General features: G+C 36.4%; 1 protein-coding gene across 15 annotated transcripts; it reads left to right on the top strand.

The window, feature by feature from the left end:
• The first annotated feature begins 172 nt into the window (after window positions 1-172).
• On the top strand, window positions 173-25,333 carry LOC110804019 (ruBisCO large subunit-binding protein subunit alpha, chloroplastic). 15 transcript variants are annotated; one of them, XM_056840196.1, is made up of 13 exons: window positions 2,236-2,387; window positions 7,530-8,448; window positions 17,425-17,605; window positions 18,084-18,205; window positions 18,321-18,528; window positions 18,659-18,804; window positions 18,894-19,200; window positions 22,312-22,474; window positions 23,626-23,842; window positions 24,034-24,138; window positions 24,915-24,937; window positions 25,124-25,203; window positions 25,299-25,333. In XM_056840196.1, exons 2-8 carry the CDS (start codon window positions 8,443-8,445, stop codon window positions 22,428-22,430), a joined length of 1,089 nt encoding a protein of 362 aa, XP_056696174.1. In that variant the 5' UTR covers window positions 2,236-2,387; window positions 7,530-8,442; the 3' UTR covers window positions 22,431-22,474; window positions 23,626-23,842; window positions 24,034-24,138; window positions 24,915-24,937; window positions 25,124-25,203; window positions 25,299-25,333. The 15 variants fall into 15 exon arrangements, with proteins under 15 accessions (XP_021865258.1, XP_056696170.1, XP_056696169.1 ...); XM_056840198.1 differs by having other exon boundaries at window positions 22,312-23,492; XM_056840199.1 differs by lacking the exon at window positions 22,312-22,474.
• Window positions 25,334-27,942: the final 2,609 nt, after the last annotated feature.

The following is a 27,942-nucleotide window of genomic DNA, read 5'->3' as shown; positions in this document are numbered from 1 at the left end:
TACAAAATTTGTAACCCAATGTAAAATTTATAATTTAAGAAATTTCTTATAAGTTACTACGTATAAGTAAAAGAACAAAAAACGAATTTTATACAAATCAAATAAAACTCTCAAAAGTCCGTTAATAGTTGTTAAACAATGTATTACATACGATGCTTTATATCCGGGGAATCGCCCGAGCCAATAACACTAGTTAACCTGTCATATCTCCTGTCAAAAAAGGAAAAAACACCCTCTTATATAGTCATATATCTCTCCTCCGATGTCGTCTTCACTTGTTCCTCTTCCATCACCGTCGTTGTCCATTCCTTCTCCACTGGTGCGCCGCTCGTTCATTCTTTGCTCGTCACTCTTCCTCTTCAGGTAACAGCATCCGCAATTGATGTCTACTACTCCACTTCTTCAAATTTATAATTACCATTTTCTACAACACTGCATGACAAATTAGCAATGGGCCATTTCCATAAACTTAAATTACACCTTATTATCAGATGGGTTTCTTCTAATTTTTCCCCAAGCCCCCTTAAATCGTCACCAAATTACCCAATTTTTCGATATAATTTTCCATTGTATTGTAATTATAATGTGCAGCATTATTCCAATTTAATTAGCCCAATGGATGTTAACTTTAATCAAATTGAAGATATTGATAATTCAAGCTGCAATAATGGTGAGGCAATGCCCAGAATTTCTCGGAGCACTCAGAAGGAGGCTCAAGGTGCATTGTTAGACTACTTGCATTCCACAAGAAATATACCCTTTCTGGATGCTCAGTATGTGAGTGAAAACTCCCCTTGTTTTTTGAGGAAGTTGGTAGATAATGTCAATAATGAGCCTGATATAAGGCGCGGCGTGGCTCGCTTCTTGCAATTTCGTACCATAAACGAGTTTGAACCTTTTTTTGAAAGTATAGGGTTGGAGCCTTGTGAGTTTGTTCCCCTCCTTCCAGGTGATTTGATGTTTTTGAGTGATGAGGATGGTTTGCTTGATAACTGCCATGTTTTGTATGATTATGGGGTTAGTCGTGGTAGTATAGGAAGGGTATATATGGGGGCCAGAGAGGTGTTTCGATATGGTAGTGGGGTTTTGGTTTCTAAGCTTCGAGATTTTGAGGAGCTCGGGCTAAGTAAATCCGTTATAGCTAAAGCTATTATCTACCATCCTAGTCTTTTGATTGATGGTGTGGGTAAAGAGTTTTTTAAGGTGGTGTCAAGGTTGCAGTTTATTGGTTGCGAATATGATTGGGTTGAGCAACATCTATTGGAGAATGCTTCCTACAATTGGATACAAATCTTTGAGTTGCTACAATTGCTTAATGATATAGGTTGTGAAAATAAGGAATTGGGGTATTTGTTGAGACGGCATCCAGAAATTCTATTTAATACTTCTGGTAGATCAACTTTTTCATTAATTGGGTTTCTGATTAAATTTGGATTCACTAAGAATGATATATGTTGGCTGTTTTTGCACTTTCCACAAGTCAAAGTTGAGAAATTTGTTTGGAATCTTGGACGTGCTTTTGAGTTACTTTTTGTGATACATATGGATGCTTTGAATGTTGGAATTATTATTCGCAAAAATTTTATGTTACTGGGTTCACGGTCAGTGAAGAAAGCAAAAACTTTGCTAAATTTAAACATAGGAAAGAAACGCTTGTGCGAAACCTTAATAAAAAATCCGTTGGTGCTAAAGAATTGGGTTTTGAGAGAAAAATCCGAACAATTGCATGTGACTAGACTGACGACTACATTGCATTCTCGCATGGGTAGGATTAGGTTCTTGTCAAGTATTGGCTTCACAGAAGATTCAAAAGAAATGGAGAAGGCTTTAAAGGTATTCCGTGGAAAAGGAGAAGAACTCCGTGAAAGATTTGACTGTCTTGTCAAAGCAGGACTCGGTGAAGAGGATGTCGAACAGATGATCAAAGCGTGCCCGAAGATTCTCAATCAAACAAAGGAAGTTATTGAGACAAAGATAAGATATCTTGTTAATGATCTAGGCTATCCAGTGTCAAGTTTGATGTCTTTCCCAGGGTACATTGCATATACGATGGATAGGGTAAAGCTTAGATGTTCTATGTACAAGTGGCTTGTCAATCAAAACGCTGTTCGCCCTACATTGCGTTTGAGCACCATAATTGGATGCACAGAATCATATTTTGAGGAGAAGTATGTAAGTAAACATCCTAAAGGCCTTGTTGTGTGGCAGGAGGTTAAAAAGACATTTTCTGTCAAATAAGTTTCCCGGCTCCCTATTTTTGTGGTTCTCCTATTCACAGACAAAGTCTTCAACTACTTGTGCATGCTGAAAAACTGATTCGTTTCAAGTCTCAAACTCTAGGACCCTATTCAGCATAATCATAAAGATCCAAAGGTGCAGCACAACAGGTAATCACTATTAACTTACAACAGCTGAATCTTTGAATGTTTACCTTGTAATTTTGTTCTTTTATATTCCGTAGTACGGTCTAGAAAATAGATCAAAAGACTGATTTTTTTTAGGGAAAAAGTGGTCCTAATCTCAAATACAGAATAACAATAAATTTTTCTGATAACCCTGTTTCTGTTTGGTCAATTACAAAAAAAGTTTTCAGTGTGTAAATATAACCAGGGTTGAGCATTTTCATGAAGTTTTAAAACAGTAATGTATTTTAATTTTTCAGCTCAATGACCAATGAAATATTACTAGTTAGTTAATAGTGCATAATACTAACGTAGTATAGGGAATGGAGGGAGTAAAATTATCCTTGTAGTTGGTATAAGGGAATGGAGGGAGTAAAATTATCCTTCCTCAATCTCCATAGGGGCTTCCTCTAGCCAAATGCTTTCCCCGCTGAATAAATTGTCAGCTCACATCTTTTTTGATCATTACTTTAGTTTGGCTCTAAGGTTTCCGACCTTCCTTGGGCAAGTCAAGCATATGACTCCTAATGTTAGATAATGCCTTGAATCGGTCAAACCCCTTACTGCAACGCCCCAGCACGGGGATCTCGCTGCCCGGTCAGCCAGTCGGGGTCCAGGGGCGGCCCCTGGTTTAGGGGTTCGGGGACGCAACCTAGTTGTATTCTGTAATCGGTACACCTCAAGATCAATAAAACTTTTCTCCCCTCTGCCTGTGGACGTAGCTAACACATTGTTAGTGAACCACGCTAAATTCTCTGCGTTCTTTATTACGTTATTTATTTTTTTCTTTGCATCCGTTATAACACCTATATTGTTGAAAATCTATCTCCTAAGAGTTGTCTCTCTGGATGCGTGGTGTAAACAATCAAATGTAGGTTGATAAAGTCTTGCACGAAGCTTTATTTACCTGTTTTGACAGTGACGCAAGTTTATGGTTCTTGTAAAAGATCAGACTTGTAAAAACCATTGCTTAGGCTTTGTTCTCTTCATGTGGTCCGGTCTAATTTTTATGTTTATGGTATGGTCTGGTCTAATTTTTCTAGTTTACGGTCTGATTTTGTATGAATGTTTTCTGTGAGTGATTTTTGCTTTTCCTGATGTGGTCTGGTCTTGTCTGAAATTTTATTTTATAGTATGATTTTAAGAAGAATAAGTAATAACCAATAAGAAAAAGTTGAAGAGAACAAAGCCTCACCCTTGTCCGGTATTCTAAAAAAAGTATCAATCTTTGAGTATTTCAGATTTTTAAAGAATAATCCAAATTTAGGTTTTTTTTTTTTCCAAAACAGTATGTGGCATGTTGGTAACCGGATTGACATGTTATTATGACACGTGTCACACTTCAATTGGATTATCTCCATTTAATTTTAAATTTATTCCAACCCTCCCCTTTTTCTTTGAGCGATTTCCTTCAATATTGCTTAAAGATCCAATAATTCCCAAAATACGTTACTTTCTAACTTAATTCCCACCATACCGTCCACGTCAGTATAGTAAACCGGTCTTTTTTTTTTAAAATAATCAGTGCAAAACCGCTATCTCAGATAGCGGTTTATGTGGGTTAACCGCTATCTCAGATGGCGGTTTATGTGGGTTAACCGCTAAATAGCGGTTTGACCTTTATTGAACCGCCATCCCAGATGGCAGTTTACCCACAACACATAACATCACTTACAGGGAGCAAATTCAAAATATCAAAATCAAAAAAAAAAAAAACCCGCTATGTTTCTCTCTCCGTCGTTCCTGCTTTGCTGCGGCCCGCAAACCACCGGTCGGCTCCCCGTTCTGCCGGCCGCTGAGCTTCTTCCTCACCCTTCCTCCGGCCGTAGAGCTTCTTCCTCACCCACAACATTGATCGAGCCTCTTTCTCACCCTTCCCCCGTCGCTCCTCTATTTCGGGGATTGTTCCTCAGCCTTCGGCCGGCCGTCGAGCTTCTTCCTCACCACCACCGGTCGTCGAGCTTCCTCCTCACCCACCACAGCCGTCGAGCTTCTTCCTCACCTACCACCGGCGGTCGGTGCTTCTACCTCAGGTAAGCCCTAATTATTTTTTTTTGAATTAATATATTCGAAGCTAATTATTAATTCAGTAAAAATCGTTCCTATGTTTAGGTTTGTTTAATGATGTTATTATGAAGATCATGCTTAGGTTTGTTTGATGGGTTTATGATCATGATTACCATGAATTGCAATTTTTTTTTTATTGTTAATGTATTTCTAACCGCTAATTGAGATAGAGATGTTACTAATTATATTATTTTAAAATGATTATCCTTTGATTTTTATTTTTTTGAATTGTTTATCGCTTAAAGGTGCTCTTAAAAGTCTGATCTTTGATTCTTTTTAGCTCTTGAGTTTTCCAATTTGGAATTTTAGTCTTCAATTTCTCCAGTTCACTTGAATTGAAATCAGATTATGCCCCAAATTAGGGGTTCGTATTATTAATCATATTATTTTTTGTTTAGAATATGGAGTTGCCAGACTATCCTATTTATTGTCATTGGGGAGGGGAAATTTTGCAAAGTAGCGGTGATGTTACATGTAAAGGAGAGCGAAAATTTGGGTTTGTCAATTCTCAAATGAGTTATGATGAGGTTTTGAGTAAGGTTTATGATTTTATGAGATGTGACTCGAGATATGTATAGTTGAAGCTACTAATGAGGTATCCAATGATGTCCGATTCATATGAAGCCATTCCGTTGGATGATGACAATTCTTTAAAAGCAATGTTGATTGCTATGTCTCAAACACAATCAACCACAATGCAATTGTTCATCGAGCAACTTCCAAAGCAACCCGAAACTCAATCTCACCTGGAATCCTTTCATGAAATAGATTCATGGGCGAGTCAATTTCCCTACTTGCCCTTGACAAATCAAAGTGGGTTAACGAGTTCATTCACAAGAATGCTTACTGATGAACAATATGCTAGTGAACACATTTCAGAGCTCACTTCTCCAACTCAAACACCACATGTAGAAGCTACAAATGGTGATCTATCTATGATAGTTTTCGATTCTCTAGATCAAATATGTGTTGATTTTTTTGGAGATGAAGGGGTTGGGGTGGATAGTGATGTTGATGAAGATGAAGATACACAAGATGCTAATGACAAAGCTATAAGAGAAAGCGCTCCATCTCAAATTTTCAACAATGTTGCAGAATTGGATCCGATTTTGCTTGATTCTTGGAGGACTTGGTCCAACAACGACTCTTTTGATGGTGAATTTGCTATTGGGAAAGAGTTTGATTCGTTGGCGCAATTGAAAGACATAGTCAAAGCTTATTCCATAGCTAAAAATCATTCATTTAAGGTGTTGGAGAGTGAGCCCACAAAATAGGTAGTTGAGTGTAAAAGAAAGAGTTCATGCAAATGCTCATGGAGGTTACGTGCAATCAAGGATCCTTGTCTTGCGTCATTCAGAAATGTGAGGTATAATGGTCCCATGCAAATAATTGTTTGGGTGACATAAACTTAATCGATCATCCTCTTCTCTCCTCTGATTTTGTATGCAATGAGATAAAAGATCTTATTCGTGCCGGTCCTTCTTTGAAAATCCGTGTTATTTTGCAAGCGGTGAAAAACAAGTTTAAGTATACCATCACTTACAAGAGAGCTTGGCCAGCGAAACAAAAGGCTATTGCAAGCGTTTTTGGTGATTGGGAGAAATCTTACGAAGAGTTACCTAGGTACATGCAAGCATTGAAGGAGTCTAATCCAGGAACCGTCGTGGAATGGTGTACCTTGGCTTCTAACCGTTCACATTTTTTTGAGAGTGTTTTGGGCATTCAAGCCTTCCATCGATGGTTTTAAGCACTGTCGACCCCTAATCATCATAGATGGAACTCATTTGTATGGTAAGTATAAGGGCACGTTACTCATAACCATGGGTACATATGCGAATTTTCAATTGTTCCCTCTTGCTTTTGCTATTGTTGAAAGTGAAAATGGTGAGAGTTGGAAATGGTACATGAAATGCATTCGGCATTTAGTTACTCAGAGGGAAGGTTTGTGTGTCATTTCTGATAGACATGCAGGGATTTTGCAAACAATGAATGAGGTCAATAGTGGGTGGGAGGAGCCGCGTGCCCACCATCGATTTTGTACTCGTCACCTTGCCTATAATGTCAACACTAAGTTCAAGAATGCTTATGTGTAGAACCTTTTCGGAAAAGCCGCAGATGCTCGTCAAAGAAAGAAGTTTGATTACTACTTGGGAAGAATTGATGAATTGATGAATTGAATGTTGAAGCTCGTCAGTACTTGATGGATATTTTTTCTCATCGGTGGCCGGTCCACCATGATGGTGGTTTTAGATATGGCGTGAAAATCACAAACATGTCCGAAGCTTTTAATGGGGTGATGAAAGATGCTCGTTGTTTGCCGATAACCGCCCTTGTTAGGATGACGTTTTACCGAGTGAACTCCTATTTTGTTACAAGGCGAGGTTGGGGTAAAAGGAGAATTGAAGAAGGCCATGATTTCGTTGAGAAGGCCACAACAACAATTGAAATGAACATGGCAAAATCTGGTGCTCACGAGGTCCAAGCCTTTGATCATGAGATGGGGATATTTGAGGTTACAACTGGACGAGGAGGCAGGGCTTCGGGTAAAGGTGCTAACGTACACACTGTTAACCTTATAGCCAGAACTTGCACTTGTGAGAAATTAAAAATCTACAAGTTGCCATGCTCCCATGTGCTTGCAGTTTGTCGTTCTCGCAGCTTATCTTATGCTGCTTTTGTTGATCCTTTCTTTACCACTGTCGAGTATAGGCAAACATATTTGAGGAGCTTTCATCCACTTCCTGATGTTCCCTATTGGTCTCCTTATACTAGGGTGAGAATAGTTGCTGATGCTAGTAAACGGCGTGGTGTGGGACACCCAAAGTCATCTCGATACCCTAATGAGATGGATTCGAGTGCTCGACGCAGTGTCAATGTAAAATCATGTAGCATTTGTCGAAAACAAGGGCATAATAAGAAAACTTGTGCAGCTAGGGGTAGTGTTGGATCATCGGGGTAATAAACTCTGTTTATGTTCTAAGTTATGTTCTAAGTTTAATTTTTGTGCATATATTTCTTTTGACGTGTGATTTTACTAATTCTAATAAACTTCTTTTTCAGGTCTCATGGAGCCGACAATCCATCCCGACCCACGTGATACTTCGGTTTTGACGTTGCAGGCGGAGCATAGGAGTGAGGATGTTTGGGGAGGGGGTATGGACAAACTTTTGACGTGTCAGGGAGCACGTGCTTGGTTTAGGAGAGTGGGTGATACATGATCGACTCTTGCAATTTGTTAGGTTAGCAGGGTTCTATGGTGTACATAGATTGATTGGTGATGGATTAGCCTTAGATAGGTCTTTGATCACTGCATTGATTGAGAGATGGAGACAGGAGACGCACACTTTTCATTTGGCTGTTGGTAAGGCTACTATTACACTACAGGATGTAGCTGTTTTGTTGGGGCTCAGAGTTCATGGAGCTCCTGTCACAGGAGATGGTACTGGGGTGTGGGCATATTTAGTCAAGGAGTTGTTAGGGATACGACAAGAGCCTGGTGATGCTGCAAAACCTGTTCTCCAGGGCTCATCATTGAAGATGACTTGGTTGAGGCGACACTTCAGTCAGGCCCCCTTGATGACGCTGCTGATATTGTTTATGAGAGGTTTAGCCGAGCATATATTCTTGCACTTATGGGATCCATTTTGTTTGCTGATAAGAGCGGTGATGCCGTGCAGCTCGTCTACTTGCCATTGATTCGTGACTTGGGTAGAGCTAGGACATACAGCTGGGGGAGTGCGACTCTTGCTTATTTGTATCGATAAATGTGTCGAGCCGCTCGTAAACGAGCCCGTGACATTGGTGGTCCACTTATACTTCTGCAGTTATGGTCATGAGAGCATATTCACATTGGTCGTCCGAGGATTTCAAGAGTTCGCGATCCTCCACCTCCCGACCCTGAGCATCCTATTGAGTATGACGACGATCCATCTATTCTTGGTACTCAGCATCAACGTGGAGTGGACCCCTTAGCATGCAGGTAACTAATTTGTTTAACTATTCATTACTACTTCGATAAATCAAGTAATTTGTTTTCATTTGATTGCTTTATTAACACTTTACTTGTTTTGTTAGTTGGCTTAGGGTTCATTTTTCATGTGGCCATACAGCTAGTGGACTCCCTTACTATAGGGATGCACTTGACCATCAAAAAGAGACACATGTATTAAATATCTCACCTTACTAATTACTCAAATGCTTCTTTTTTTATTAGTCTAGCATGCAGGTAACTAATTTGTTTTCTAGGTCAACATAGTCAACTAAGGTATTTTGTCAACTAAGGTCAATTTAGTCAACTAAGGTCAATATAGGTCAACTTAGGTCAACTTAGGTCAATTAAGCACCCTCAATTTGAGCCCGGTCGATTTAGTTTGGTCAACTTAGGTCAATTTAAGTTAATTTGACCTCGTCCGTTTCAAGTTAGATCAACTTTGGTCATTTTTTGTCAATGTAGGTCAATTTAAGTCAACTTGGTCAACTTTGGTCTAAATTGGCCTAAATTCAACTAAAATAGCATAAAATGACCTATATTCACCTAAAATAGCATAAAATGACCTAAATTCACCTAATATAGCCTATAATAGCCTAAATTCACCTAAATATGTCAACGTAGGTGAAGTTAGGTCAATTTGGTCAACTAAGGTCAATATAGGTTAACCTAGGTCAACTTAGGTCAATTAAGTCAACTAACATCAAATTGAGCTCGCCCGATTCTATTTAGGTGAAGTTAGGTTTATTTAGGTGAAGTTAGGTGAAGTTAGGTCAACTGTGGTCAACGTTGGTCAGCTTAGGTAAATTTAAGTCAATTTGACCTCGTTCGTTTCAAGTTAGGTCAACTTTTGGCATTTTTGGTCAATGTAGGTCAATTTAAGTCAACTTGGTCAACTTTGGTCTAAATTGGCCTACAACTAGAATAGCATAAAATGGCCTAAATTCACCTAATATAGCCTAAAATGGCCTAAATTCACCCACAATCACCTAAATATGTCAACGCAGGTGAAGTTAGGTCAATTTGGTCAACTAAGGTCAATATAGGTTAACCTAGGTCAACTTAGGTCAATTAAGTCAACTAACGTCAATTTGGGCTCGCTCGATTCTATTTAGGTGAAGTTTGGTCTATTTAGGTGAAGTTAGGTCAACTTTTGTCAACGTTGGTCAACTTAAGTCAACTTAAGCCAACTTAGGTGAAGTTTAATAGCCTAAATTTACCATAAATTGCCTAAATTCACAAAAAATTGCCTAAATTCACCAAAAATTGCCTAAATTAAACTAAAATCGTCTAAATTCAACTAGAACAACATGAAATGGGCTAAATTCACCTTAAATTGCCTACATTCACCTTAAATGGGCTAAGTTCACCTTAAATTGCCTACATTCACCTTAAATGGCCTAAATTCCCCTTAAATAGCCTTAAACAGCCTACATTCACCTTAAATGGCATATAATGGCCTAAATTCACCTAAAATAGCCTCAAATAGATTCACTTCACCTAAAATAGCCTTAAATAGTCTACATTCACCTTAAATGGCATATAATGGCTTAAATTCACCTAAAATAGCCTTAAATAGCTCAAATTCACCTAAAATAGCTTAAATTCACCTTAAATAGCCTAAATCCACCCAAAATGGCCTTAAATAGCTTAAATTCACCTAAAATAGCTTAAATTCACCTTAAATAGCCTAAATCCACCCAAAATGGCCTTAAATAGCCTACATTCACCTTAATTAGTCTAAATTCACCAAATATAGCCTAAATCCACCTAAAATAGCCTAAATGCACCTAATATAGCATATATCCTCCTAAATTCACCTAAAGTAGCCTAAATCCACCTAAAATAGGCTAAAATAGCTTAAATTCACCTAAAATGGCATATAATGGCCTAAATTCACCTAAAATAGCCTTAAATAGTTTCAATTCACCTAAAATAGCCTTAAATAGCTTAAATTCACCATAAATTGCCTAAATTCACCAAAAATAGCCTAAATTTACCTAAAATAGCATAAAATTTCCTAAATTTACCTAAAATAGCATAAAATAGCCTAAATTCACCTAAAATAGCATAAAATAGCCCAAATTCACCTAAAATAGCTTAAGTTCACCTAAAATAGCCTAAAATAGCTTATGTTCACCTAAAATAGCCTAAAATAGCTTAAATTCACCTAATATAGCCTAAAAAAGCTTAGTTCACCTAAAATAGCCTAATATAGCTTAAGTTCACCTAAAATAGCATAATATAGCTTAAGTTCACCTAAAATAGCCTAAAATAGCTTAAGTTCACCTAAAATAGCTTAAAATAGCTTAAATTCACCTAATATAGCCTAAAAAGGCTTAAATTCACCTAAAATAGTTTAAATTCACCTAATATAGCTTAAAAAGGCTTAAATTCACCTAATATAGCTTAAAAAGGCTTAAATTCACCTAAAAATTGTCCAAAAAGGCCTAAAATAGCTTAATTTCACATAAAATAGCCTAAATACTCACTTTTTACTTATTGTAGATGACTTGGCAACCATAATCAGAGACGGTACTTGGTTTACTATCCGAGATTTGTAGATGTGATAGAGATATATGGCGCTCAGGTATACCGTTGATTTGCTTTGACATGGTTGAGTACCACTACCCAAATCGAGTGATGTGGGAAAATAATGTCTCACCATTTACTAAACATAGTAAAGTAGTTTATTATTTATCACAATTCACATTATGTGAACTATCTACTTTTGCGTGAGGAATGTGTGCTTAACCATTCCTATAATTAGCTATGCTGTTTTTATCATTGTTATGCTATTATAAATAGCTTAGTGTTTGTTTAGAATTAAATTTACTACAATAACAAACATTGTATATTATTCTCACCTTATTTATTAACATTCCCATTTCATATTTGTGGAATTAATATTGCATCTTTCGCTAGTATAATTTTATCATCTTTATTAATTTCTCTTAATCTTTGGTTGATTTTATTGCTTCCGCGCACTCTGAATCCTACAAATTGGTAACAGAGCTTTATATATTCAACTGAGATTTTTTTTTTATCATGTCTACAAAATTTGATATTGAGAAGTTTGATGGTAAAATTAATTTTGCCATATGGCGAATTCAAATGCAAGCCATTCTTACCCAGAATGGTTTAAAGAAGGCTTTGGATGGAAAGTCCAAAAAGTCATCCACTTTGACAGATGAACAATGGGATGATATGGATGAGAAAGCGTTGTCTGTAATTTAGTTATGTTTGTCCCGTGAGGTGTTACGCGAGGTCATGAGTGAAAAGTCCGTTGCCGATATTTGGGCTAAATTAGAATCTCTTTACATGACCAAAAGCCTTGCAAACAAACTTCGCCTCAAGGAAAGACTCTTTACACTCAAAATGGCAGAAGGTACTCCTATTCAAACTCACCTTGATGAGTTTAATTCTATTATTGTTGATTTGGAGAACTTGGATGTCAAAATTGATGATGAGGATAAAGCCATTTTACTTATTATTTCATTACCACTCTCATATCGACACTTTAAGGAAATAATGTTATACGGAAATTATGTTACATTATTCTTTAAAGATGTCAAGTCTCACCTATTATCAAAAGAAAAATTTGATACTGATATAAATACAGAACATTCGGGTGAAGGCTTGGTTGTTAGAGGAAGAAGTTTTGAAAAAGGTAGTACAAGTAAAAACAGGTTTAAATCAAAATCTAGAGATACCAAATCTAAATTTTGCCGTTATTGCAAGAAAAAGGGACACGAAATATCTGATTGCTATAAATTGAAAAATAAGCAAGTAAAAGAACAAAAGGGTAAACTCACGCTGAAGCTAGTGTTGTTGAGTCCGGGTCAGATGGGGATTTATTATTAGCGGCTGACTCCGAACAAAGATTTAGAAATGAATGGATTCTTGATTCTGGTTGTACATTTCACATGTCACCGAATAGAGACTGGTTTACCACCTATGAACCAGTTGATGGTGGTCTTGTTTTGATGGGCAATGATGCCCAATGCAAGGTTGTTGGTAAAGGTACGATCAAAATTAAGACAAATGATGGCATTACTAGAACTTTGACCGATGTTAGACACGTTCCTGATTTGAAACGAAATCTTATTTCTTTAGGCACCCTTGAATCACTTGGGTGTAGGTATTCAGCTGAAGGTGGAGTGCTTAAAGTGTCCAAAGGTGCTCTTGTTATACTAAAAGCAAATCGATCTGGTAGTTTATATGTGCTACAGGGATTTACTATTACAGGATTTGCAGCTACTGCCTCATCCAATAATGATAATACAAAGTTGTGGCATTTGAGATTAGGCCACATGAGTGAAAAAGGAATGCATGTCCTTAGCAAAAGAGGATTCCTTGGCAATCATTGTACTGGTAAGGTTGGTTTCTGCGAGCATTGTATTTTTGGCAAGCACAAAAGAGTTAGCTTTTCAAATGGCGTTCACCGAACTAAAGGTACATTAGATTATATTCATTCGGACCTTTGGGGTCCTCTCACAAGTTCCTTCCACATGAGGACGTCATTATATGTTGACCATTATTGATGATTTCTCAAGAAAACTTTGGGTCTATTTTCTTAAGTATAAAAGTGAGGTATTTTCAACTTTCAAGGATTGGAAAACCTTAATTGAAAATCAAACTGGTAAGAAAATTAAAAGGCTGAGAACAGACAATGGTCTTGAATTCTGTTTAAATGAGTTTAATAGGTTCTGCAAGAAAGAAGGTATTGCAAGACATCATACCATTCCAGGTACTCCACAACAAAATGGAGTTGCAGACGAATTAACAGAACTATTTTGGAGAGAGTTCGTTGTATGCTCTCTCATTCTAGCTTGAAAAAGGGATTTTGGGCTGAAGCGGCAAACACTGCAAGCTATTTGATAAACCGCTCCCCAAATAGATCACTTGATGGTAATATTCCAAAAGAAGTTTGGTCAGGTAATCCTGTTGATTATTCTAATCTTAGAATATTTGGTTGTCCTGCTTATTCACACGTAAGCGAGGGGAAATTGGAACCTCGTGCTAAAAAGTGCATATTCTTAGGTTATGGTTCAGGGGTTAAAGGTTATCGTTTACATGACCCTGAGTCTCGTAAAACCTTTTATAGTAGGAACATAAAATTTAATGAAAATGAATGTTATCTTCTAGAGAAGAAAATTGTGCTTCTCCTACCATTACAGATTCTGAAAATATCGGAGATAAGGTAGAGTTTGAGGTCCCATCCTCAAAATCAGAGGAAGATGTCCCTACTTTCTTAGCTCAACCTGATTGCGATGATAATATTGTTACGACTGAAAATATGAGTCCACAACGTCTACCACAAAGACGAGGTTTACCAGATCCATGGTCTATGGCTCAAAATTTGCCCGATCAAAGACCAAGAAGACAAAATCAAAGTGCTAATATTGCTTATGCTTTGGTTGCTACACAAGAAATTGATGACTCCAATGAGCCTAAAAATTATTATGAGGCTATATCTCGTGCAGATTCAGCAAATTGGATTGCAGTGTTGCAAGAAGAAGTTGAAAGTCTTCATAAAAATGAAACTTGGGATCCGGTTAAGTTACCCGAAGGTAAACGAGCTATTAGTTGCAAATGGCTCTTTAAGAGAAAAGAAGGCATCCCCGACGTTGAGAATGCAAGGTACAAAGCAAGGTATGTTGTTAGAGGTTTTGACCAACAAGAAGGTATTGACTTCAATGAAGTATTTTCTCCCATTGTTCGTCATACCTCGATTCGTGTATTACTTGCTTTAGTCGCTTTGCATAATTTGGAGTTGGAGCAGTTAGATGTTAAAACTGCTTTTCTTCATGGTAATCTTGAAGAAGAAATTTATATCCATCAGACTGAGGGATTCATAGTTCCTGACAAAGAGAATTATGTATGTCGTTTGAAAAAATCTCTTTATGGTTTGAAACAGTCCCCGCGACAATGGAACAAAAGGTTTGATTCCTTTATGATGGGACAAGGCTACTCAAGAAGTAGTTATGATAACTGTGTTTATTTTCAAAAGACGTCAAATGAGTCTTTTATATATTTATTACTCTATGTTGATTGTTGCCCAAGACAAATCTTTAGTCAGCAAGTTAAAGACTCAATTGAGTAGTGAATTTGATATGAATGACTTAGGTCCTGCCAAGAAAATTCTTGGAATGGAGAAAAGCAGGGATCGTCAAGCTGGAAAACTCTTTTTATCACAGAAAAATTATATCGTGAAGATGCTTGACAAGTTCAACTTGAAAGACAGTAAACCTGTTAATACTCCTATTGCTGCTCATTTCAAATTGTCCTCTGAACAATGTCCACAAACAGACGAAGACAAAAGGCGCATGATTCATGTTCCTTATTCTAATGCAGTTGGAAGTTTAATGTACGCCATGGTGTGTACTCGACCAGATTTGGCTTATGCAGTAAGTGTTGTTAGTCGGTTCATGCACAATCCAGGCAAACAACATTGGGAAGTTGTAAAATGGATACTTCGATACCTTAAGGGTTCTTGTGATATTGGTTTGATATTTGATAAAGGAAGAAGTGACCCCGGTGGTGTAGTTGGTTATGTGGATGCTGACTATGGTGGTGATTTAGATCGGAGAAGATCACTCTCATCTTATATTTTTACACTTTGTGGCTCTGCTATTAGTTGGTATTCTTCACTTCAAGCTATTGCGGCTTTGTCTACAACTGATGCATAATATATTGTTGCCACTGAAGGTATGAAAGAGGTTATATGGCTCCGAGGTTTGGTGTATGAACTTGGTTTACAGCAAGATATTCTTGTCGTGTTTTGCGACAGTCAAAGTGTTGTCCACTTGACTAAGACTAGTAAACATCATTCAAAGACCAAGCATATTGATATCAAGCACCATTTCATGAAAGATATTGTTGCCACAGGAGAATTAGTTGTCGAAAAGATTCATACAAGCGATAATCCTGCTGATATGCTTACCAAACCACTTCCCACAGCTAAGTTTGATCATTGCCTTAACTTAGCTGGAATCACCCGGTAATATGGCGAGCCAAGGTGGAGATTTGTGGGAAAATAATGTCTCACCATTTACTAAACATAGTAAAGTAGTTTACTATTTATCACAATTCACATTATGTGATCGAATTATCTACTTTTGCGTGAGGAATGTGTGCTTAACCATTCCTTAATTAGCTATGCTGTTTTTATCATTGTTATGCTATTATAAATAGCTTAGTGTTTGTTTAGAATTAAATTTACTACAACAACAAACATTGTATATTATTCTCACCTTATTTATTAACATTCCCATTTCATATTTGTGGAATTAATATTGCATCTTTCGCTAGTATAATTTCATCATCTTTATTAATTTCTCTTAATCTTTGGTTGAATTTATTGCTTCCGCGCACTCTGAATCCTACAAGTGATGCGTCAGTTTGGATTGGAACAGTCAGTTCCTGTTGCGTGTGACACGAGTGTTGATCTTCATAATGTGGATCGACGGCATAAAAACAAGAAATTTGAAGAGATGCATCGCAAATATGTGGAGGAGTGGCGTGATCGTGAGAATCAGATTGTTCAAGGCACTCCTTCTGCCGGTCATCGTGAGAGGATGAAGGAGTATATGGATTTGTATTGTAGCATCACCAGACTCCTCATTACTCCTGTTACACGATCACCCCCCCCCCCCCCCCACCACTCATTATCAGTCGTCTTCCTCTGCTATTATTTTGGTAAATTAATCCTTGTTCCATTTTCTGTATAATGTTTATATTCATAACTAATGTTGAATTCTAATTATTGTTTCACATTCTTTTTTTTAGTCATATGCATTGGTTGATCTTGCCTCAATATGCACATGCACTCGAGCTGTGGATTCTGCGCTAGAGCTACCTCCCAGTTTGGCCCTTCCTCTCACTCTTGATACGTTACGCAATTTGAGTTCCTCAACAAAGGTTGCCCTTATTAAACAAGTGAACCTTTAAACAAGAGGAAAAAACCTTATAAGTTGCTCAACAAAGGTTGCCCTTATTAAACAAGTGCAACCTTTAAGAACAAAAAAATTAAAAAAATTAAAATAAATTAAAATCTGAAATTTCCCTCTAAACAAACGCAACTTTTAACCTAGTAACTAAAAAAAAAACACTGCCTCTCCTCCCTCAACGCCTCTCTCACCCAGCAACCCGTCTCTCTCACGCAGCAACCCATCTCCCTACTCCCTCTCTCTCTTCGCCGCAGCAGTCGAGTTCGTGGAAGAGAAACAAGTCACCGACGATTCGCGAGGAAGAGGAACCGAGTCAGTAGTCACCGAGCCGTCGAGGCGTCGAGCACCGAGGAAGAGGAGGAGCCACCGTTTTCATCAATTTAAATTCTAGCCGAGCACCGCCGAAGCCCGATTCAGCAGTTGAGCACCGGCGAGCCGTCGAGGCGTCGAGCACCGAGGAAGAGGAGGAGCCGAGCACCGAGGATTGAGGAAGCCCGATTCAGCAAGACAACAACCGTGACTCGTGAGGTTTTGCACTTTTCTGTATTCAGTGCGAAATGTGGTAATTATAGTCGAATGAATTGCCCATTCTTATTTGTTTTGATGTTTTGTTATTGGTTTTTTTTCTTTTCTAATGCTGTTTTTAAATTTCTATTTGAATTGTTATTGATGCTTGCAATTGTATGAGGGTTTGAATTGGTTGGGATTTTCAGGATAGAATTTTGATGTAATGTTGTTAGATTGAAGTTTTAGATAGGTGAATGTGTGTTGCTATTTTTTGGCTTGTTCATGGGTTCTAGCTGCTGTTTTGTTTTTCCGTTTGTTGTGCATTCATGGATTTCGTTATCCGTTCAATTTGAATTCGTTATTGTAGATGAAAATGATAGGATAGCAGTTCCTGGGTTAATCTTGAGTTTGAGGATAAGGATACTGTGATCAGTGATTTTTTTTTTGTCTTATTCGTATGCTGCTTAATATGGTTCACTATATATGTCTGGGTTATGCTATGGTTTAGGGAAACTTGAGGAAAGCGACTCCCCAACGAGCACAGAAGGTGCAATATAAGCAATCAAGCAGGCGGTTCGTCGTTAGAGCGTCTGCGAAGCAAATTGCCTTTGACCAGGATTCGAGGGCAGCTCTTCAAGATGGAATTGACAAACTTGTTGATGCTGTTGGACTTACACTTGGACCTAGAGGTACTTTTTATTGTGTGGAAAAAAAGAACTTTAAGATTGATACTTGTTTGGCTAGGAATACCATTATTTGCTAAAAAGCTTGTGATTAAACATGGCTCATTGGTAACTCGGTTGGTTACCTAGTTTCAATAGTTAGTTGGAACTTTAATGAGATATTCTTGTTTTTGTTTCTTGGCATGCTTCTATGTACTACCCCTTCCTGTGAATTTTAGATTGGAGAAATGCTGAGTCTAGTTGATTTTGTCTTTGTTTATTGTGTGAACTCGAGGGAGAATAGGTAGAGTTGCTGTGATTATTCTGGTTTAGTTGTTTTTGATGGTATTGTTCGGTTTCTTGTTCTTTAAAGCATGTTAAGTGTGTGTTAACACCTGAGTGCTTGACAATATATGATTGACTGTGTGCTCTGTACAGGGTTCGTATTTGCCCAATTACTATTTTAATTCTTCGTAATGGCATGATGATTTTATTCTTTTTTCAGGGAGAAATGTTGTTTTGGATGAGTTTGGGACCCCAAGAGTAGTTAATGATGGAGTTACTATTGCTCGAGCTATTGAGCTGGCTGATCCAATGGAGAATGCTGGTGCTGCTTTGATTAGAGAGGTATGCATTTTCCATGTATTCTTCTAAGATGCAGTACACATCTCGTACTGAGTAAGAAACTAAAGTTTTCTGCCATTGTCAGTAATTTCTCATTTAATCGTATTTTGAAATAAAGGTCGCCAGTAAAACAAATGACTCTGCTGGCGATGGAATTACAACTGCCTCAGTTCTTGCTCGTGAGATTATTAGACAAGGTCTGTTGAGTGTTACCTCTGGTGCTAACCCAGTATCTTTGAAAAGAGGAATTGATAAAACTATTCTAGGATTAATCGAGGAACTTGAAAAGAGAGCCAGGCCCGTCAATGGTCGTGAGGACATCAAAGGTACTACTAGAAACTGTTGAATAGTATGGTGTTTCCTTTCCGGTTGTGGTGTCTTACATTGATTGCAACTTGCAAAAGACCTGAATGTGAATAATATTTAGATTTCATCTGATTTTGCATCTGTTTTCAGCTATTGCTACCATTTCTGCTGGAAATGATGAGTTGATTGGGGCTGTGATTGCTGATGCTATTGGCAAAGTCGGCCCAGATGGTGTTTTGTCCATTGAGTCATCATCTTCCTTTGAAACAACTGTCGAAGTTGAAGAAGGAATGGAGGTTTGATCTTATATACAAACTTTTAATGTTAGTGCAATGTTTTTTTGTATCAAATATTTATTTATTAATATTTTTTTCCTGGCTTGCAGATTCATAGAGGGTATATATCTCCACAATTTGTTACCAATCCTGAAAAATCAATTGTTGAATTCGAAAATGCAAGAGTCTTGGTAACTGACCAGAAGATCTCTGCGATAAAAGATATAATTCCATTATTGGAGAAGACTACTCAAATGAGAGCACCTCTGCTTATTATTGCTGAGGATATCACTGGAGAAGCACTGGCCACTCTTTTTGTAAACAAGCTGCGGGGAATTATTAATGTTGCTGCCATCAAGGCACCAGAATTTGGGGAGAGGAGAAAGGCTATTCTTCAAGATATTGCTATCTTGTCAGGTATCATTTTTATTTTGGATACTCAAATTAATTCATTAGATAAAAAAATCATACACCATCTACATAAAGATTTGAATCTAACAAATACATAACAATTGAATCAAATAAAAACTTCATTTTACCATTGCTACGATCGTAGTATATAGAACATATTGTAGATTTGTATCATACTCCTTCCTTATTCTCATCTACTTTGGTCAATTTATGCACATTTAAGGCTCTTTCGATCCTTACATGTCATATTTTGACTATAAAAGCTGTTTTCGCTCCGAACTCTCAACTAATGAACCAAAATAGGAATTCTTAACCCTTTACATGTTTAAAATACTTAGTATTAGGTTGTCAATCCTTATTCTCATCTACTTTGGTCAATTTATGCACATTTAAGGCTCGTTTGATCGTTATATGTCATATTCTGACTAAAATAGTCGTTTTCGCTCCCAACTCTCAACTAATGAACCAAAATAGGAATTCTAAACGCTTTTCATGTTTAATTCACTTAGTATTAGGTTTCCAATCCTCATTCTCATCTACTTTGGTAAATTTATGCACATTTAAGGCTCGTTTTGGTCATTATAGGTCATACGTACCTATATCGAGCCAAATGAGTCTTAGATGTGCATAAAGAACTTGAAATGAATCTTAGTAACCTCTAACTAAGCATATCAAACATAAAAAAGGTTTAGAAAGTGTCCTTAGGTTCATTTGTTGATATTTGGGATCGAAAATGCCATTTTGGCCATAAATGACCTATATCGACCCAAATGACCCTTAAGCGTGCATAACAAACTTGAAATGAGTCTTATAAACATATAAATAATCATATGAATCATGAAAAACGTTTAGAATATGGAAATAAGTTCGTTTGTTGGTAGTTGGGATCGAAAATGCCTTTTTTGGCCATAAATGACCTATATCGACCCAAATGACCAATAGGCGTGCATAACGAACTTGAAATGAGTCTTATAATCATATGGCTAATCATATAAATCATGAAAAAACATTTAGAATATGGAAATAGGTTTGTTTGTTGGTAGTTGGGTTCGAAAATGCCATTTTTGGCCGTAAATGACCTATATCGACCCAAATTACCCAAAGGCGTGCATAACGAACTTAAAATGAGTCTTATAAACATATAACTAATCATATGAATCATGAACAATGTTTAGAATATGGAAATAAGTTCGTTTGTTGGTACTTGGGATCGAAAATGCCATTTTTGGCCATAAATGACCTATATCGACCCAAATGACCGTTAGGCGTGCATAACGAACTTGAAATGAGTCTTATTAACATATAGTTATCATATGAATCATGAAAAAGGGTTAGAATGTGGAAAGAGGTTCGTTTGTTGGTAGTTGGGATCAAAAATTTCATTTTTGGCCATAAATGACCTATATCGGCCCAAATGACCCATAGGCGTGCATAACGAACTTAAAATGAGTCTTATAAACATATAACTAATCATATGAATCATGAAAAACGTTTTGAATATGGAAATAAGTTCGTTTGTTGGCAGTTGGGATCGAAAATGCCATTTTTGGCCATAAATGGCCTATATCGACCCAAATGACCCTTAGGCTTGCATAACGAACTTGAAATGAGTTTCATAAACATATAACTCATCATATGAATCATGAAAAAGGGTTAGAATGTGGAAATAGGTTCGTTTGTTGGTAGTTGGTATCGAAAATGCCATTTTTGGCCATAAATGGCCTATATCGACCCAAATGACCCTTAGGCTTGCATAACGAACTTGAAATGAGTTTCATAAACATATAACTAATCATATGAATCATGAAAAAAGGGTTAGAATGTGGAAATAGGTTCGTTTGTTGGTAGTTGGGATCGAAAATGCCATTTTTGGTCATAAATGACCTATATCGACCCAAATGACCCTTAGGCGTGCATAACGAACTTTAAATGAGTCTTATAAACATATAACTAATCATATGAATCATGAAAAACGTTTAGAATATGGAAAGAGGTTCGTTTGTTGGTAGTTGGGATCGAAAATGCCATTTTTGGCCATAAATGACCTATATTGACCCAAATGACCCTTAGGCATGCATAACGAACTTGAAATGAGTTTCATAAACATATAACTAATCATATAAATCATTAAAAAGGTTTATAATTTGAATATAAGTTCGTTTGTTGGTAGTTGGGATCGAAAATGACATTTTTGGCCATAAATGACCTATATCGACCCTAATGAACCATAGGCGTGCATAACGAACTTGAAATGAGTCTTATAATCATATAACTAATCATATGAATCATGTAAAACGTTTAGAATATGGAAATAGGTTCGTTTGTTGGTAGTTGGGATCGAAAATGCCATATTTGGCCATAAATGACCTATATCGACCCAAATGACCAATAGGCGTGCATAACGAACTTGAAATGAGTCTTATAATCATATAACTAATCATCTAAATCATGAAAAAGGTTTAGAATATGGATATAAGTTCGTTTGTTGGTAGTTGGGATCGTAAATGCCATATTTGGCCATAAATGACCTATATCGACCCAAATGACCAATAGGCGTGCATAACGAACTTGAAATGAGTCTTATAATCATCTGACTAATCATATAAATCATGAAAAAGGGTTAGAATGTGGAAAGAGGTTCGTTTGTTTGTAGTTGGGTTCAAAATGCCATTTTTGGCCATAAATGACCTATATCGACCCAAATGACCCATAGGCGTGAATAACGAACTTGAAATGAGTCTTATAAACATATATAACCACTAGAGGAAAAATTGTCATGTGCTTCCCTTCAAGTGCGGCTCATTTGATAAATTGGCAGCACTTGAGAGCACAAAAAAAAAAAAAAAAAATTCACAAGTGCGGGCTCATTTTCGAAAATTGGCAGCACTTGAACTAGCGGGCTATTTTACGAAAGAGCCGCACAAAATATATCAAAAAAATTTCATTTCCCCTTCTCTCTCCTTCCTCTCCTCTGGTTCAACCTAACTCCAGTTTCCCGGTTCTCTCTCTTCCCCTCTCTGGTTTCTCTCCTTCACCTGTCTGGTTCTTCTTTGGGCGCAAAATTCAAACTTCCTGCAAACACCGCACTGTTGGTCCCCCACCGCCGCATCGCCGCAGATGTTCCCCCACCGCTCACCGTTGTTGTTCCCCCATTGTTGCGTCCCTGCTGTTCCACACCGTTGCGTCGCTCCTCCTTGTATCTTAGGAGCTCAGGAACAATACTGCTTCCACTATGAAACTTAATGATTCTCTTCATAGATTCGGTTCCAGTAATGCTAAGGTAATATTATAATTAATGTCCGTGTGATTTTAATTTTTCTCTCTTTGTTTGTGTATTATTATAGGGTTCTTATCGATTGAAGGGTGTGGTGTATCAAAATGAATCGTTTTGGGGTTTTTTTTGTTGTTGTGATTATTAGATTTTGAAGTTTCCTTGAACCTAATTTTTCTGTATTCTATCATATTGGTTAGAGACACATAATTGTTTCTTATTTATTTTTTATAATTTGAATGATGGATTGTGGATATTCTAGGGAAGTGATTATACTCCGTATAACTTTCAAATATAGTAGTAAAATTAGGTAAGATAAAATAGAATAGGAAGCCTGTATAAGTTGTAGATGCAAGAGTATTTCAAATTCAATGACAGCAGTAGCATGTCTGTACACCAGGAAAGCACAAACTGAAAACTCGATAAACTGGCATCTCTTCTACCTTTTTAAAGCTAATTCTGTAAGCATTTAAAACTTTGTTCAGTATCTCTGTTCAGTCTTCACACAGCACCACAAACTAAGGATGTCCTGATCCCAAGATTTACTTCTTCAATATTCAGTTTGAGTCTAGTCCTACTAGTTTGCCAAACCAATAAACCATTAGAATCTATCTAAGAATACTCTGGAATAATAGGTTTAGATTAAAATATGTTCAGCTGGAATGATGTAGGATTTTGGCCGTTAGAATTGCATTGTGAGCAGAACATCAATATCAACAGCTGAATTGCATTGTGAGCAGAACATTGATAACTAAAAGAGGCTTACAATAGTTTGATTAATCTGTGCTATTTCTAGATTTTGTATTTTGTTTGTTTTTGTCTTATGTTTCATTCCTGTGTACATATGTAATGGAAATATTCGTAGATATTAAAGCATCAAATGATTATCTACTTTTCAAGCATGAAGAAGTTCATACAACCATAATGATAATGCAAATAGATTACGTCAACTCAAGGCTCATAGCAATGAGCAAGTAAATTGAGGCTAGAGTAAGGTGGTGTGAAGAGGAAATACAAGAATATCAAAGTTAGTGTTGGACTGTTGCTGCTATTTACTGCTCTGCTTACTACTCCTGTTGTTTACTACTGCTGCATAGTGCTCTGCACTCTAATCTGAACTTCTGTTTCTGTTGTGCATCACTTATGTGTCACCAATATAGGTACTAAGTCTCATGATGGTCTACAGAGCTGATGTAGTGTTGCAGCGGTTAGTGTGCGTGTTCAGGGCCGAAGTGTGCTTTGTTCTGGTCAACAGTAGAAGGTTGTTGGATCCTGGTTATGTCTGGTTGCTTAAATTCAGTTGCAAGTTTGCAATGCTATCAAAACAAAGGGTCTTTAAAGCTAGATGTTGCAACCGCAAAGCTGCTAATTGTTCAGGTTTGGTAAGAGTTGACATCGGTTGACTTTTGTTGATCTGCTATTTGGTCTGTTGTGTTTGATCTGCACGACTGCACTGCTATGGTGTACATATCTGCTTTTCTACTGGGTGCATCTATTCAATTTATTGATCTATTTATAGGGTTTTATGTTTCTACCCTTTAAAATCCTTGCAATTTTATATCTTGCAGTGCGATTTAGAAGCAGATTGCTGCAAACTCTTCACTTTGAAAGATATTGTGTTGGCATTCATAAAGATTATCTTGCTCTACATGGAGCTTAAGAATATTTATGAGGTTAGTTATTTGAGAATTTACTCGTTTTTACCTTATGTTTATTTCTTCTGCACGTGAAGACGTGGCATCACTTTTGTATAACTTAACAGTGTGCATGAACCATTGTAACATACCTATTAATAACATTCTATGTGTAAATTGTTCTTAAATAGTCTGCATATATAGAACTTAAACCTTTGATCAACTCCGAAGTGTTAAAAGCGGCGTTTTAACTCGATCAATAACTAGTGTTTTTGTATTATAATTATTTCATGATTGGAGGAATTCTAGAAACATGAACTTGTTAGATAGGAATTTCTTTCATATGATCAAACAAGCCTCAAAAGTGCATACTTTGACCAAAATAGGTGAGTATGAGTCTTAGAAAAATAAATCTAAGTATATTAAACATCTAACGGGTTTAAAATACTTATTTAAGTTCATTAATTGAAAGTTGTAACCGAAATAAGTTATTTTAGTCAAAACGTGAAACACTACAGTTGTATAGAGGAAATCTCATTATTTTTGGGGTAATAAGGAAAACTTGTATTGCGAGTGTGAAACACTACAGTTGTAGAGAAGTCTATATCAGTTTGTCATGTATTTCTTCTGTTTTCAGAGTTCACATAGTGTAGATTGTTACTTAAATTTGTCAGTTTATAATAGTCTAAAGGATTAAAGGAATTAAGACTTGAAGTGTTCCGTTTATGATCTAGTGTTGGCTTTTTGATGCTTATTTGACCTTTTTTGTGTTTGGGAATGGATTGAGGCTAATGGTGGTAGTTCACTCCTTGAAGACTTGTACAAGGCCTTGGATAAAGTAAGTTTATTGCAATTGCCAATTATGTCAATATTGACCTTAAATTTTTAGGGGGTCTTTTGTAAAGACCTTACAGATATTATAGTCATCAAAATAAGGTCACAATTCTTTTAATTTTTTTTGGATAAGTCATTGAATCGGGTTTATTTGTTTGACTAAGGATCATATTTATTTAACTTAATGCAGGTGGTCAAACTCTCTGAATTAGAAATTTACAGTTACAATGCTGACTCCGATGCAGACCCCTTTTTACAAAGAGGAGCAATGTGAGATTGCATTATTGTTTGTTTTATATAATTATATACTTGTATTTGGGTGCTCATTATCATAATGTTGCTTCTGTATTATTTCTTCTCTACAGATGGTCATTCAATTTTTTTCTCCAAAGTGCCACCCATTTGGAATCTTCGGCCATTAAGTGCCACCCATTTGCAATCTTCTGCTATGTATGGGTGGCAAGGTGGGATAGGAAATGAAGTACAATCTATCACCTTAACTAGGTGGGATAGGAAAGTGGCCACTGCAAGTTCTTGGGCTCAACTCTATGATGGCTGAAGGAGCTGGTGAGTATTGCTGATAGTCCTGTTGCTTTATGTATGCATTATGGTTTTGTCTAGAATAATATGTAGACATTCTATTGTCCATTCGATCATCTATCTGTTGTTGGCTTGATATCGAATAGCTATCCCTGCTGTCAACATTTGATATAAAATCTCCGCGATCCATTTCTACTATCTTGATATTATCCTCCATGTCCTGCATCATTATACAAATTCCAAATTATTCATCATTATTGTAAAACTTTGACCACATTATTTTAAAATGAGAGATACGCTTATACATAGTTCTTCACAACATCATCTTTTATCCTAGTTGTTAAGAGATCAATGTGTAGAGATACCAGCACTGTTAATATACGACTCCCTTGATCCAGACTCATTAAGACTACTTTGAGATATCAGGAAAGATATGTCAACTTTCTTACAAAATAATGATTTACGATTGGATTTACTAATATAAAATTAAATCGATTAGTGACACCTAATTCTACACAGCAAGATTACATGATATGATTAAGTAAGACATAATCAATTGACGTTGCAAGATGGATCAGGAAAACAAATCCTGATTCTTTCGTTGATCGAAATAATGAGATTGACTCTGCTAATTGGTATAGCATCTGTTAGTTTTATCTTCATCATATATTTGTATCAAATAATTCTAAGAATTAAAGCACTTGAAAGACTTTAAAATACTCATTTAAGATCATTAGTTGAAAGTTGGGACCGAAATTAGCCATTTTAGTCAAAACGTGACCAATAATGAACTAACGAAGCTTAAATGTGCATAAGTTCACCAAAATGGTGAGAATGAGTATTTGAAACATAAAACTAAGTGTATTAAACATGGAAAGACTTTAAAATACTCATTTAAGTTCATTAGATGAAAGTTGGGACCGAAATTAGCCATTTTAGTCAAAACGTGACCGATAATGAACTAACGAAGCTTAAATGTGCATGAATTCACCAAAATGGGTGAGAATGAGTCTTTAGAACATAAAACTAAGTGTATTAAACATGGAAAGAATTTAAAATACTCATTTAAGTTCATTAGTTGAAAGTTGGGACCGAAATTAGCCATTTTAGTCAAAACGTGACCGATAATGAACTAACTAAACTTAAATGTGCATAAGTTCACCAAAATGGTGAGAATGAGTCTTTGAAACATAAAAATAAGTGTATTAAACATGGAAAGACTTTAAAATACTCATTTAAGTTCATTAGTTGAAAGTATTAGCCATTTTAGTCAAAACGTGACCGATAATGAACTAACGAAGCTTAAATGTGCATAAGTTCACCAAAATGGTGAGAATAAGTATTTGAAACATAAAACTAAGTGTATTAAACATGGAAAGACTTTAAAATACTCATTTAATTTCATTAGATGAAAGTTGGGACCGAAATAAGCCATTTTAGTCAAAACGTGACCGATAATGAACTAACGAAGTTTAAATGTGCATAACTTCACCAAAATGGGTGAGAATGAGTCTTTAGAACGTAAAACTAAGTGTATTAAATATGGAAAGACTTTAAAATACTCATTTAAGTTCATTAGTTGAAAGTTGGGACCGAAATTAGTCATTTTAGTCAAAACGTGACCGATAATGAACTAACGAAGCTTAAATGTGCATAAGTTCACCAAAATGGTGAGAATGAGTATTTGAAACATAAAAATAAGTGTATTAAACATGGAAAGAATTTAAAATACTCATTTAAGTTCATTAGATGAAAGTTGAGACCGAAATTAACCAATTTTATTATTACCGTTCATTATTTTTTTTGTTATGAACAAATTAAGTCTTAATTTATTGTACGATTCAATATTTATAATATAATTAAAGTGTATATATATTTTTTGATGGTCCATCTTTTTAAGGTATACAATAATCCGAGGGAGCGGCCTTTCACCTTTGAGGAGATAGATGAAGTTCGAGAAATGTTGGCAAATTTCATTACCAGTGATTGTCTTTGATATTTTCTTGTACTGAATCTTAAATTACGGATGCTAGCTAGTTTTTCATATGATTGTAATGTAATCGACTTTTATATTTACAATTATATACCATTTAATTTAATTATCTATATAATTGGATACTATTTATATGACGTATGGAGGTTAATCAGTGGCGTGGTCCAATTGTAATATGTAGCAAGGAAATCGGTTATACAACAAATCTATCAAGTGCGTCTCATTTATAGGCCAAGTGCGGCTCATTTATATATCAAGTGCGGCTCATTTTTATGCTTGTGTTGCCCATTTTTATGTCAAGTGCGGGCTCATTTTCAATATTGGCAGCACCAAATATGTCAAGTGCGGGCTCATATTTTAAAATTGGCAGCACAAAATATGTCAAGTGCGGGCTCATTTTCCAAATTGGCAGCACTTGATGTTTCAAGTGCTGCCAATATTTTGGCAGCACTTGAGAAACATCAAGTGCGGGCAGT

The sequence above is a fragment of the Spinacia oleracea genome, chromosome 3 (genome assembly GCF_020520425.1).
Source record: "Spinacia oleracea cultivar Varoflay chromosome 3, BTI_SOV_V1, whole genome shotgun sequence".
Classification (NCBI taxonomy): domain Eukaryota; kingdom Viridiplantae; phylum Streptophyta; class Magnoliopsida; order Caryophyllales; family Amaranthaceae; genus Spinacia; species Spinacia oleracea.
Note: the sequence above shows the minus strand (reverse complement) of the source record. Positions and strands in the feature narration are given on the sequence as shown.

Bases quoted from the DNA above. Each gene is read 5' to 3' on its own strand.
- LOC110804019 (XM_056840191.1), top strand. From the start codon at position 451: ATGGGCCATTTCCATAAACTTAAATTACACCTTATTATCAGATGGGTT.